This window comes from Tursiops truncatus, chromosome 3 (genome assembly GCF_011762595.2).
Source record: "Tursiops truncatus isolate mTurTru1 chromosome 3, mTurTru1.mat.Y, whole genome shotgun sequence".
NCBI lineage: Eukaryota > Metazoa > Chordata > Mammalia > Artiodactyla > Delphinidae > Tursiops > Tursiops truncatus.
This window is the reverse complement of record NC_047036.1, coordinates 97743143-97758091: the sequence shown is the minus strand read 5'-3', so window position 1 is coordinate 97758091 and position 14949 is coordinate 97743143. Positions and strand designations below refer to the sequence as shown.

Sequence of the window (14949 nt, the reverse complement as noted above, 5' to 3'; positions counted from 1 at the left end):
ATTTTATTTCATTCATTAAAAGATTTATTAAATAGCAATTAACCTTGTTGACTACAAAGGAATTAATACTTCTATTATTTAAAGAGACTGGTGTCATCAATATGATTAAAGATCTAAGGTTTCTAAAGATTTCTTTTCATATTGTAATAGATATTGTGGCATTACTGTATTTACCTTTATGTTGCCCTCAGCAGATCCTGTAACAAAGTACTCTTCAGTTGGATCAATAGCAATGGCTTTAACAGGAGAATCATGGCTCTGGAAAAGCTGCCTCTGCTGTCGTTGCCGAAGGTCAAAAACACATGTATAGCCTTTTCTGCCACCTGATATTAGTAGCTGATGTTTTGGAGCATATGCTAAAACAGTGGCTCCGCTATCATGACAAGTAAAAGCTGGAAAAAAAAGTAAAAACTATTTAATAGTATAAGAAACAGACTTCTGGCTTTTGGCCAAGGTAGAATGATAGATTAGATTTGCCATCCTGCCTAAAACAATTAAAATATCAAATGATATACAGGAAACAATGGTTTGAGACACCGGTCACTAAGCAATGAAGAATGATCTTTGCAAAATGGGAAACAAACTGGGTGACCAACATAACTGCCCCAGCTTATTGCCTACAGAGTATTTTCTGGCCGTGGCATAAGAAAGGGGAACCCAAGTTGATCTGGGTTCCTATTTCCACCAGCCATACTGGGAAAAAACCCTCATAATTCACAAGGCATCGTATAGAGTACTGAGAAGGGTACTGCCTCAACAGAGGGGCAAAATTAGCCCTGTACCAAATACGGCTTTTAACACAGCTGTTTTCATCATCCCAGAAAGTTCCCTCATGCCTCTCCCTCAAAGGCAATCGCTATCCTGATTTCTATCCAATTGGTTTTGCCAATTCTTGAACTTCACATAAATGGAATTTTATAGTATATATTCTTTTGTGCCTGCTTCTTTTTCTTTAACATAACATTTTAGATGTGTCTCACGTATCAGTAGGTCATGCTTTTAAATTCTGAGTAGTATTCTATTACATAAATATACCACGTTATCCTGTTGGACATGTGTGTTGTTTCCAGTTTTGGGCTACTATAAATAAAGCTGCTAAGAACATTCCTAATACCAGTCTATTTGTGGACATGTGTTTTCATTTTTCTTGGGTACATATGTAAAACTATATACTGCTGGGTCACGCTACATGCATGTTTAACTTCACTAAGAAATTGCTAAACAGTTTTCCAAAGCAGTTGTACTGTTTTATACTTTTATCAGCAAATCATGAGGGTTCCAGTTTCTCCATATCCTCACCAACACTTGGTAGTCTAGAACCTTTAATTTTTGCCATTTCAGTATACAGAGTAGTATGATAAATTATGGTGAATTTAGTTTGCATTTCCCTGATGACTACTGATGTTGAGCATCTTTTATATGCTTATTTGCTGTTCAGGTATTGAGAAAAACGGTAATTTAAAAAAATCTTGAATATATCATTTCTTTAATAGATTGTGCTTTTGGTGTTGTATCTAAATCTCATTACCAAACCCGAGGTCACCAAGATTTTCTCCTATATTTCCTTCTAGAAGTATTACAGTTTTGTTTTTACATGTTTTACATGAGTCATTTTGAGTAAATTTTTGTGAAAGGGGTAAGGTTTGTACCTATGTTCATTATTCCACATATAAGCACCCAATTGTTATTAGCACTTTTTGTTGAAAGACTATCTGTTTCCACTGAATTATCTTTGTGCCATTATTAGCAATGAGTCTACTATTTATGTGTGGGTCTATTTCTGGGCTCTCTAATCTGTGTCTATTCTTCAGCCAGTACCACAATGGCTTGATTACTGTAGCTTTATAGTGAGTCCTGAAATCAGGTAATGTGAGTTCTCCAAGTTTGTTTTTATTCAGTATGCATTATTCTAGGTCTCTTGCCTCTCTACATAAACTTTAGAACCAGTTTGTTGATATATACAAAACAGATTGCTGGGGGTTTAATTAGAATTCCACTGAATCTATAAAGTTGTGAGGAAGTAACATCCTAACAATATCAAGTTTTACAATCTGTGAACATGATGAACATTTATTTAGACCTTTTTTTCTTTTACTTTTTTTGTGGCTTTTCCCAACAGATGCTATACATATTTCGATTTACGCTTCAGTATTTCATTATTTTGGGTGCTCTTTTAAATGGTAATATTTTTTTTAAATTTCAAATTCCAATTGTTCATTGTTGATAAAGGAATGCAACTAATTTTAGTATAATGACCTGGTATCCTGTGACATTGCTGTGCTTGCACATCAGTTCCAGCAGTTTTTTTTCTGTATTCTTTGGGATTTTCTACACCATCATGTAATCTGTGCATAAACAGTTTTATTTCTTCCCTTCCAATATGGATAACTTTTACTTCCTTTTCTTGTCTTATTGCTTTATTTAGAACTTCAAGTACAAAGTTGAGTAAGAGTGGTGTGAGGGGATATAATACTGTAACTGATGTTCGGACCTGTGCTATCAGATTCAAAGTAAAAACAAATGATTTTTATATTATCTATGTTCCACTGTCCTTCATTAAAGTACAGTGAAGAGTTAATTACATATACAGCATTTTTTCTGCTTTTAAACTTTGCCACCATGGTCAAAAATAAACCTCACAGACTACTAAGTGTGTCATTAAAAAAAAAATCCATTTAAACATCACTTTTACTTTATGAGTTTGTGATTCATAAAATGCTTTCAAAACTTACCATGGACTAAACTATTGGAAGGTGCTACAAGAGTGTCCCACAAACATATGTTTCTGGAAAAAAAAAAAAGATTATTGAATGACATAAGAAGTTAACCACAGAATAAAAATAGATATGTCTCATATTATATAATGATAAAGGTATCAATACAGAAAGAATATTATACTTGTTAACATATATGCACCCAATACAGAAGCACCTAAATATATAAAGCAAATACTAATAGACATAAAGGGAGAAACAGACAATAATACAGTAATAGCAGGGGATTTTAACACCCCCCTAACATCAATGAACAGATCATCCAGAGAGAAAGTAAGGTAATAGCGGTGTTAAGTGACACAATAGACCAGCTGAACTTAAATGATATGTACAGAATATAACACCCCAAAACAGCAGAATGCACATTCTTTTCAAGCACACATGGAATGTTCTCCAAAACATATTACATACTAGGTCACAAAACAAGCCTCAACAAATTTAAGAGGATAGAAATTGTATCAAGCATTTTTTTCTGACCACAATAGTATGAAGTTAAAAATTAACTCCAGAAAGAAAAATGGAAAAAAACCCCAAACACATGGAGACTAAACAACATGCTACTAAAAAACCAATGGGTCAATGACAAAATCAAAGAGGAAGTCAAAAAAGATCTTGAGACAAATGTAAATGGAAACACAACAACCCAAAATCTATGGGATGAAGCAAAAGCAATTCTAAGAGAGAAGTTCATAGCAATACAGGCCTTCTCAAATAAACAACACAGCCTATCACTTACCACCTAAAAGAATTAGAAAAAGAACAAACAAAGCCCAAAGTCAGCAGAAGGAAGAAAATAATTAAGATCAGAGAGGAAATAAACAAAATAGAGCTTAAAAAAAACAACAACAAAAACAATCAATGAAAGCAAGAGCTGATTTATTTTTAAGAACTGATTTTTTGAAAAGAAAACAAAATTGACAAACCTTTATCCAGCGCATCAAGAAGAGAGAAGACCCAAATAAACAAAATAAGAAATGAAAGAGGAGAAATAACAACTGATACGAAAGAGATACAAAGAATTATTATACTATTAACAGTTATATGCCAACAAATTGGACAACCTAGAAGAAATGGACAAGTTTCTAGAAACATACAGCCTGCCAAGAATGAGTCAAGAAGAACAGAAAGTTTGAACAGACTGATCACTAGAAACGAAAATGAATCTGTAAGGGAAAAAAAAAAACAAACCAAAACCCAACCGCCAGGAAACAAAAGTCCAGGACCAGACAGGGGAATTCTACGAAACATATGAAGAACAAACACTTATCCTTCTTAAACCATTCCAAAAAAACTGAAGAGGAGGGAACACTCCCAAATTCATTCTACAAGGCCACCATTACCCTGATACCAAAACCAGACAAAGACACTACAAAAAAAGAAAATTACAGTCCAGTATCTTTGATAACTACAAATACAAAAATCCTCAACAAAATATATTAGCAAACTGAATCCAACAATACATAAAAAGCATCATACACCATGATCAAGTTGGATTTATTCTGGGGTCACAAGGATAGTTCAACATTTGCAAATCAATAAATGTAATACATCACATTAACAAAAGGAAAGATAAAAATCACATGATCATCTCAAAATACACAGAAAAACTGTCTACTGAGATGTCCATTCATGATAAAAACTTTCATCAAAGTGTGTATAGAGAGAACATTCCTCAACATAATAAAGGCCATTTAAGACAAATCCACAGCCAACATCATACTCAACAGTGAAAAGCTGAAAGCCTGCCCACTAAATTCAGAAACAAGACAAGGATGTCCACTCTCTCCACTTTATTTAACATAGTACTGGAAGTCCTAGCCACAGCAATCAGACAAGAAAAAGAAATAAAAGGCATCCAAATTGGAAGAGAAGGGGACTTCCCTGTTGGTCCAGTGGGTAAGACTCCATGTTCCCAATGCAGGGGGCCTGGGTTTGATCTCTGGTCAGGGAACTAGATAGTGCACACATGCCGCAACTAAGAGTCCACATGCCGCAACTAAGAAGTCCACATGCCGCAACTAAAGATCCTGCATGCTGCAGCTAAGACCTGGTGAAGCCAAAGTAAATAAATAATTTCTTTTTAAATTAAAAAAAAAACAAATTGGAAGGGAAGAAGTAAAACTGTCACTATTTGCAGATGACATGATACTTTAGATAGAAAACCCTGAAGTCTTCACCCCCCAAATTTAGAACTAATAAATGAATTCAGCAAGGGTGCAGGATACAAGATCAATATTAAAAAAATCTGCATTTTTATACACTAATAATGAAATATGAGAAAAAGAAAGTAAAACACAACCTGCTTAAGATCACATCAACAAGAATAAATACCTAGGAATAAACTTAACCAAGGAGGTGAAAGACCTATACTCTGAAATATAAAACACTGATGAAGGAAACTGAAGATAATACAAAGAAATGGAAAGATATCTTGTGCTCTCGGACTGGAAGATTAATATTGTTAAATTGGCCACACTACTCAAAGCAATCTACAGATTTAATGCAATCGCCATCAAAATACCCATGGCATTTTTCACAGAACTAGAACAAAATAATCCTAAAACTCACATGGAATCACAAAAGACCCTGAATTGCCAAAGCAATGTTGAGAAAAAAGAATAGAGCTGGAAGAATCACACTCCCTGATTTCAGACTATATTACATAGCTACAGTAATCAAAACAGTGTGCTACTGCCACAAGAACAGACACATAGATCAATGGAACAGAACAGAGACCCCAGAAATAAACCCAAGCATTTATGGTCAGTTAATCTATGACAAAGATGGCAAGAATATACAATGGAGAAAAGACAGTCTCTTCAACAAGTGGTGGTGGAAAAACTGGACAGCCACATATAAAATAATGAGATTAGAACATTCCTGTTCACCATATACAAAAATAAACTCAAAAAGGTTTAAAGACCTAAATGTAAGAATGGAAAACCATAAACCTCCTAGAAGAGAACATAGGCAATACACTCTTTGACAAAAATTGTAGCAATATTTTCTTAGATCAGTCTCCTAAGGCAAAAGAAATAAAAGCAGAAATAAACAAATGGGACCTAATTAAACATAAAGCTTTTGCACAGCAAAGGAAATCATCAACAAAACGAAAAGACAACCTACTGAATGGGAGAAAATATTTGCAAATGATGATTGACAAGGGGTTAAAACCTAAAATATACATACAGTTCATACAACTCAATATAAAAAAAAAAACTCAATAAAAAAATGGGCAGAAGATCTGAATAGACAATTTCCCAAGAAGACATACAGATGCCCAACAGGCACATGAAAAGATTCTCAACATCACTCACTATTAGAGAAATGCAAATCAAAACAACAATGAGTTATCACCTCACACCAGTCAGAATGGCCATCATCAAAAAAATCTACAAACAATAAATGCTGGAGACAGTGTAGAGAAAATGGAACCCTTGTACACTGTTGGTGGAAATGTAGATTGGTGCAACCACTGTGGAAAACAGTATGGAGGTTCCTCAAAAAACTAAAAATAGAACTACCATATGATCCAGCAATTCTACTCCTTGGGTACATATCTGGAAAAAATGAAAATACTAATTTAAAAAGATACATGCATCCAAATGTTCACAGCAGCACTATTTACAATAGCCAAGACATGGAAGCAACTCAAGTGCCCATCAACAGATGACTGGATTAAGATGTGACTGACACACACACACACACACACACACACACACACACACAAAATAAAATACTACTCAGCCATAAAAAAGAATGAAATACTGCCATTTGCAGCAATGTAGATGGACCTAGAGAATATCATGCTAAGTGAAATAAATCAGACAGAAAAAGACAAATACTATATGATATAACTTACATGTGGAATCTAAAAACAAAGACAAATGACTGTATATACAAAACAGAAACAGACTCACAGATATAGAAACAAACTTGTGGTTACCAAAGAGGGGAAGACGGGTGAGTGACATATTAGGAATATGGAATTAATAGATAAAAACTACTATATATAAAATAGATAAGCAACAAGGATATACTGTATAGCATAGGGAATTGTAAAAATTATCTTGTAATAACCTATAATGAAGTATAATCTGCAAAAATACTGAATCACCATGCTGTATACCTGTAACTAATATAATGTTGTAAATCAAGTATACTTCAATGAAAAAAAGCAATATGTCTCATTATAGCTCGCTTGAACCTTGCTCACACAGAAAGTTCTAAAATTTATAAAGCATCGAATACAAGTAGCCAATATATTTATGTATGATTAATTTTTAGACAAAAATTTAAAAAACTAATAGCTTCCCAAACTGAATAACTTTAGATTAACATGTAATTACAAGGAGTACTATATGAAGTCTGAATATGGGAACCACTTTTTGTATTCACTGATTTTCTAATCTAATAGTTCGACCACATACATAAGTAGCAGGACACACCGAATTTTCTTGAGTACAAAGAAAACTTATTCCTACTACAAAAGGGAGCAGCTTCTACTCCATTCTGTGAGTTACAAAGAAGGCACAAATGTGTATAAGAATTTCTATGAAAAACGGGCTGAAAACTCCATATTCCTAAAATTCCCACTTTGAGTGTAAAGTGAGGCCTCAGGACAAACACAAAAGCTCAGCAACCTCAGAAGGCCTTAATCACAGAACTCAGCTGTAGGAGGAAAGTAAAAAGTGTGCCTGGACATGGAGGGAGGAGACTTTTTTTTGCATATTTAAGCTATTTGGGGAGATGGGGACGGGCTGTCACTTACTAGTTATTATACAACTCAGCTTCTTGTGTTCTTACTGTGAAACATTGATAATGCGATATAATAAAGCTGTGGCAAGGGTTTAACTAAATAGCATGGCCAATAAATAATACTCTTTTTTTTTTTGGCCTCAAGCTTTCTTAACACATAGCAAATAATATGGAGAAAAACTCTACCAACAATCAAATTCTTTTATCCTACACTAAAGTCTTAACATTAGAATACTAAAAATCCAGAAGGAATGGATTTTGTCTTTAATGTCACCAGAATTTCCTTAGCTTTACAATTAAAACACTAAAAAAGCTCTAAGAAACAAGTCTCTTTAAATAAAAATATTTAAAGGTGTAATTATGACATTATTGAGATATAAGGACATTAAGCAATTAAAAAATAAAGCTTAGCTATACATACACAGACTTCAATTTCAGTTATAATCTCTTACCTATTGTCAGTTGAAAGACCAGCTGTAGCTATCAGAGAGGAGGAACTAACGAAGACAAAATCATTGGCTGTTTTGTTATGACACTGCCAAGTCTGGAATGGTTATAAACAACACATGTTTATTGCTGTCACAAACAATTTTATAAGCAGGTAGATGTATTAATCAAAAAACGATCATGTAATTTGTGGCTTACTTAAATCCTTGTGTTCTTTCCCCCACAGATTTTAGAAAAGTTGCAAGAGTAATAGAGAACTCTCATACACCCTTTACCCTGATTCACCAATGTTTACCATTTTGGCACATTTGTTTTGCCTCTTCTTCTCTTTCTCACACACACACACCCCTTTCCCTGAACCATTTAAATAAGATGCATACGTTATGACCTTTTATGACCTCCGCTTTTGTTCAACCAAAAGTTCAAAGGGAAACAAAAGAAAGTTAAGTTCAAACATTTTTCTTAGAATACTTGTGAAAATTTTTGTCTTAGAAAACAAAAACTAGCATTTTAGATGATCTCAGACTGAATTATTTATTTTCAGAAATATTTAAGCTTTCAAATACTTTTTCAAATATGTGAATAAAAACATATTACTAATAGTCAACAAATTAGAAAATTTACAATGTTTCTCAATATTCTGTCAAACAATAACAAACTACTATGAGAGGTTTAGTCAGTTATAAAGGCTTCCAAGTTATGTCTGTTCAGATGTTTCTCTTCAATAAAAAATAAAATTTAAAAATATGTCAAAATCATCATATGAAAAAGTTTTCCTGTGAGTCACTTCCCCATTGCCCCCAACCACCACTGCAGCTGGGCTAGATGATATGTCTTTAAAACAAAATCTACTTTAATCCCCAAAAGCAAATAATGTTCATTTTTAATCCAATTTGTCTTTTTAGAAGTTTTAAAACAAAGGCAGTCCCCTAAGAAACATAAACCTGTACAGTTGACCCTTGAACGACACAGGTTTGAACTGCATGGGTCCACTGATACACAGATTTTTTTCAATAAATACTACAGTACTACATGATCCAAGGTTAGCTGAATCTGTGGATGCAGGACCATGGATATGGAGGGGTGACTGCAAAGTTATATGCAGATTTTCAACTTGGGGAGGTGAGGTGTCCAGTGTCCCTAACCCCTGTGTTGTTCAAGGCCCATCTGTACATTTAATCTGCTGCCTGAATGAAAATATGAGGAAAAATAAATATTCTTTCAAGGTACCCTCACCAACACTCCCTTGCTTGCTTTCACTTAGACCAGTACTTTATTCTAGCATTTAACCTTGGATGAATTACTGGAATTTTAACCCATATTCTTAATTTTTTTCTTGATAGATATTACTTAGTCTTATAAAGGGCTTCACTAAAGAATCCATCAAATATAAATTCAGTGTTCTATGAGGCTGCGGAAGGTTCACTGAACCTGTGTGGTCCTGAATAGAGATTTTTTTTTTTTTTTTTTTTTTAAGAGATGGGCAAGAAAATAGCACCAGCTATAGGATACCCTTTCTACTTTGTTCATAAGGGATAATAACTGCAGAAAAACAACCAGATGCACTGGTCTGTTGATCATCCTTTTTAGGTATCATAGCCACTGCCATTTAGTGAGGCTAGAAAAGGGCTTGAGTAACTCATGGGTCTCCAGAGTTACCATGTTGGTTCTATACAGGTTTCTTTTTTTTTTTTTTTAACATCTTTTTATTTTATTTATCCCTTGACTAATCATTGCATTTTTTTTTTTTTTTTTTTTTTTTTTGTTACGCGGGCCTCTCACTGCTGTGGCCTCTCCCGTTGCGGAGCACAGGCTCCGGACGCGCAGGCTCAGTGGCCATGGCTCACGGGCCCAGCCGCTCCGCTGGCATGTGGGATCTTGCAGGACCGGGGCACGAACCCGCATCCCCTGCATCGGCAGGCGGACTCTCAACCACTGCACCACCAGGGAAGCCCAATCATTGCATTTTTAATTAATTTTACTACTTTGGTCTTTATCGAGTGACTAATCCACAAGCTTTATTATTTATTTACATTTTCTGGTGAGATTTTTTTACTTTTCTTATGTTTTTTTTTTTTTTCCTTTCAGTTTTGAGAAATGATTAACATGAAGCACTGCATAAGTTTAAGGAGTACAGCATAATGTTCTGGCTTACATACATCATGAAATAAGTTTAGTAACATCCATCACCTCGCATAGATATAAAATGAAAGAAAAAATATTTTTCCTTATTCTGAAAATGCTTAGAATTTACTCTCTTAACAACTTTCATATATAACATGTAGCCGTGTTAATTATGTTAATCATGTTGTACATTACATACCCAGTACTTACTTACCTTTTACCTGGAAGTTTGTACCTTCTGACTGCTTCCATCCAATTTCCCCTCTCCACCCCTGCCTCTGAGTAACCACATATCTAATCTCCCCTTGCCATGAGAAACAGGTACTTTCATACAGGTTTATTCTCCAAGTTACCAGAGACTAAGGATTTTTATACCTCACAGTGTAATTTTCAACACAATACAAGGACAGAAACTTATAGTAAAGTGATTGAATACACAAGACTAGACAGATTTTGTATTTTGGCTTTGATATTTCTTGCAAGTATATATTCTTGGTTTCTTTAAAATAAAAATTCAAAAAATTTTAAAGGTAGGAATTCTTGGCTTACCAGGTATGGCTTAGGCATACTTCCAGTAACTGGACAACATTTCCAGTTTGTTTGATACAAACTTAAATATCCATCAGCATCAACTATTCCAAACTTAGAGAAAAAAAATATTTAAAAGTATTTAATACAAATAAAAAAGCACATTATTTACCCTTACCCTCACTGTGAATCTCATACTTTAACTCTTAAACATTTGACTGATAAGTTGCTTGACTTTTCACTTCACCTACACATGGATCTAGTCCAGAAAAACATTTAGCTATTGCTTTAAAAAATTCCAGGGTGGATATAAAGGAAACTAACATCAGACACTCAATTTATTATACTAACCGACAGCACAGTCTGTATATTCTCTGTAAATACTCCAAAAATAGAATACTGGATTTACACATTAAGCCATGTGACAAAGTTTTAGCATATATAAGATAAAAAAACTGTTCATCTTAAAAAAGACAAAGTAAGGACTTCCAGAGATATACAATAAGAAAAACACGTAAACAACAGCAGAAAATGAAACAAAGTTTATCACAGTAAAAGAATTCCGCTATGGAAACTCAGAGCATTTTGACTGGAAAGATGACAAAATAATCCAGTAAGGGAGTATATGATACAGATCTTAAAATAAAACAAATGTCTAATTCGGACTCCTGCCCTCTCCCATCTACAGATATAACAACTATTAACAATTTGATAGTGTTCCCTTTCAGATTTGTTCTATGAATATTCAAACATTCATACATACAAGGATACAAGGTTTTTTAAAAATTATGATGATAATATACAGTTCTACAGTTACATTTTTTACTTATTATAGCCATTTTTTCACACTGGTATCTATAAATCTACCTCATTCTTGTGCTGTGCAGTATTACACTATATAGTTGCACTGTAACTTTTTAAAGCTTTTCCTTATAGAATTTCCAATTTTTCCTATAATAAAAAGTACTGTTTTGAACATTCTTGCATATACACCTCTGAGTATTTATATAGGACAGACATCTAGAAAAGAAAAAGCTCTGTCAAAGGGCATCATTTAAAATTGGTAGGTGAAGCCAAAATTAAATCCTAAGTGGTAATATCAATTTACACACCCATTTTTCTTACACATTAGTCAATACTGCGTACTACAAAATTATAATATTTGTTGATTATCAGAAATAAAGTCTCATTTTAATGTGCATTTCTTCAGTTATTAGTGAGGGTTATTGGCCATGCATAGGGTTTTGTTTTTTTGGTAAATTGTTCATTCTTTGTCTTCTTTTTCATTGTCTTCTTACAAAACTGACTGATAGGACTAATAGTAGGAATATTAATCCATTGTTTACTATTTTTGTTACAGATATTTTTCTGATGTTTATCCTTTCTGTGGTTTATCCTATGTTTTCTAGAGTAGGTTTAGGTACGTTCTTCAGAAAGGGTATATGGAATGTGCTAATTCTCTGCATACTTAAAAATGTGTTTATTTTGCCACCAAATATAAATGACAGTTTGGATAGACATCAACCCCATTCCTTATCCATCAGAATTCTGTGAATACTGTTCTATTGTCTATTTGTAACCTCTATTTTTGAGGAGGCCAATGCCATTAATTTTAGATAGGGGGGTGGAGAGGTTGTAAGCAATCATTTTTACCCCTACTCCTTTCTAGAAGCTCTCTTTATCCTTCAGTTAAAAAAAACAAAAATCAAATAATCAGGCTGTGTCTAGGCACGTGCTGTTTCTCAATACTTCTGCTTAGTACTTGGTAGGTGCTTCTTTTTCTAAAATTCCATGTTTTGCTTCGGGGAAGTTTTTATTTTATTATTCCTTTTAATATAATGTTTCTCTTCCATCACCTTTTTTCTTCTTCTGATACATCTTTTAAATTTCTTTTATAAATTTTCCTGGGTCTAGTCTCAATTTACTTCTTGGGTTATTTTCACCATGGAATAAATTCCAAATTTGTACCTCCCAGTCACAAACTTGATTTTCAAATACTTCAATTCTGCTATTCAGCCCTTGTAATCAGTAGTTCCTCTACTCCTAATTTTGGGGAATCATATGTTTTTAACTTCTAAAAATTCTTTACTGTTCTACTGCCTTTGGTTCATAAAATCCCATTCTTGTTTTACAATGTAGGATCTTCCTAAATCCAAGGAATTATTCCTCACAGGTCATTTTTTTCTGCTAAATGCTCCCTTTTATCCTCTTGGTTTTTCTGCAATGTCCAATGACTTTTGACAAAATGATCAGCATTACTGTGATACACTGCAGTATGAGTTATCTGTTCCAATTACTCCAGTAGGCTTCCCTACTAAGGGAGATAGCACACTTAGGTGTCGTGCTCTTGGGCACCATCATGGCTAAGGTGAATCAACAGTAAGCTGATTGCCTGTCAAAGAGACTTGGGAAGACAATAAGGAAGTTTGTTGTGACTTAAAATAGCCTATATAGAAGGTTGTAGTGAGTGTAAAATCTATAAAATAACTCCGAGTGTAGAAGGACTTGAATGCCACACTAAAGAATATGGGCTTTTGGATAAAATGAGGAGGCTGCAGGTTCTTGAAAAGGACAATATGATCTCACCTATAGGGTAGTTATATAATTATGTTATTTGTTCTTTTTTCTTTTATGGCTACACCGCACAGCTTGTGGAATCTTAGTTCCCGGACCAGGGATCAAACCCGCGCCCTCGGCACTGAAAGCACGTGAATCCTAACCACTGAACCACCAGGGAATTCCCTACGCTATTTGTTATATAACTTTGTTGACAACATGAAGAATGCATTAGAGAGACAGGGTCGAAGTACAGAGATTAGTTAGGAACAATGTAACATTGACAAACCAAAGTGGAAAAATATGAGCACATAAGTGGTATGGATAGATTATACAGCTGAAAGTACAGTAGAATTCTAAAGGCTTTTAGATTAAATCCCCTTAATTTCCCATTAAGGAGCAAAGAATGTTGCTAATTGGTATTAAGAAATTATAAGCTCTCAATTTTGTTTCATAACTACATGAAAAATTATCACTGACTTCTGTGAAATGATAAGAGCCATCTGATAAATGTGGCAGGCAAAAAGGTTGCAGCACACCATGACACAAGTAACACGTAAGGAGGGTGGAAGGTTTGGAGGTTGAGGGAAAACGAAAGGCAAGATGAACCATCAGCTAGGGCCTGTGTGAATGTTTTTAGTGAAGCATGGCCCTGAAGACAAAGAGCAGGCTGATTTCCCCTTCAGTAGTTGTTTAAAGTGCTAGTAAGATAGGAGGAGCAGAGAGAGGCAGTTTGAGGAAAGGAGGATTACGGGAAGTGAAGCTGGTAAGAGCCAGGTTGGCAAACTTTTATTAAAAGGCCCATATAGTAAATATTTTAGGCTTGCCAGCTACAGTCTTTGTTCTCCTGAACTCTGTTGCAGTACTGGGAAAACAATCATAGAAAACAAATAATGAATGGGTTAGCTGTGTTCCAATATAACTTTATTTACAAAACAGGTGGCTAGGCCGTAGTTTGTTAACACCCTGTTCTAACACCCTGTTCTAGAGCAGTGCTTCTCAAAACTTTAATGTTGTATACAAATCACAAGAGTATCTGGCTAAAATGCAGATGGTGATTTGATAGGTCTGGACTAGAGTCAATAACCTGCATTTCTAATCAACTCCCAGATGTTACTTACTACTTGGTACTTGACCATACTTTGAGTAGGTCCCAGAGGGTAAAGTAAGCAGATGTATTTAATAAAAAATGTGTAATATAAGATGGTCCTATAATCATTTGGTCCTTAAGCATCATGTAAGAGAATTTTAATGGAAATGTATATAATGTCTTTCCAGGAAGAACCAAGTGAATTTAAGTTTTGAGAGGAATTTCTTTAAAAAGAATTCATATAAGATGGATTAATACTTCACCATTAGCTCATTGAGCTGTTCTCTTCAGAAACCCAAATGAGTAATATTCATAAACCCTTAATGAAATCAAACCATTTTCCCTATTTACATTTTTATATACTACCTTATTTCCTTGATAGTTAAATCTCATTCTTGTAACTCTTGAATTGCCACCAGATCGGAAACAGGTTATTTGTTGAGAATGGCCCCATTCGAACATTCTCACACTTCCATCTTGAGCTCCTGTCAGATCTGCATTATAAGAGGGAAAAAATTGCAAATTTATTTCAGGAATCTTTGGCAAATTTATCTTTTAATCCAATGTGAAAATCTTTACGGAAGAAATACCTAAGAAATGAATCATAGTCAATTCACATGAATTTACCTTTGTATGAAATTTCACTTGAATACTCTCAATCTTAAAAACAGA

General features: G+C 34.3%; 1 protein-coding gene across 4 annotated transcripts in view; it reads right to left on the bottom strand.

Annotated features, from left to right (window-relative positions):
* Positions 1-14949, bottom strand: part of DMXL1 (Dmx like 1) — a 259666-nt gene that overhangs the window by 130772 nt on the left and 113945 nt on the right. For all 4 annotated transcript variants that reach the window (XM_073802431.1, XM_073802432.1, XM_033853101.2 and 1 more), the window contains 5 exons: positions 14644-14771; positions 10653-10745; positions 7985-8076; positions 2733-2785; positions 175-392 (listed from right to left, as the gene is read on the bottom strand). In XM_073802431.1, coding sequence (XP_073658532.1) covers positions 175-392; positions 2733-2785; positions 7985-8076; positions 10653-10745; positions 14644-14771 — 584 coding nt within the window. The remainder of the gene's footprint in view (positions 1-174; positions 393-2732; positions 2786-7984; positions 8077-10652; positions 10746-14643; positions 14772-14949) is intronic.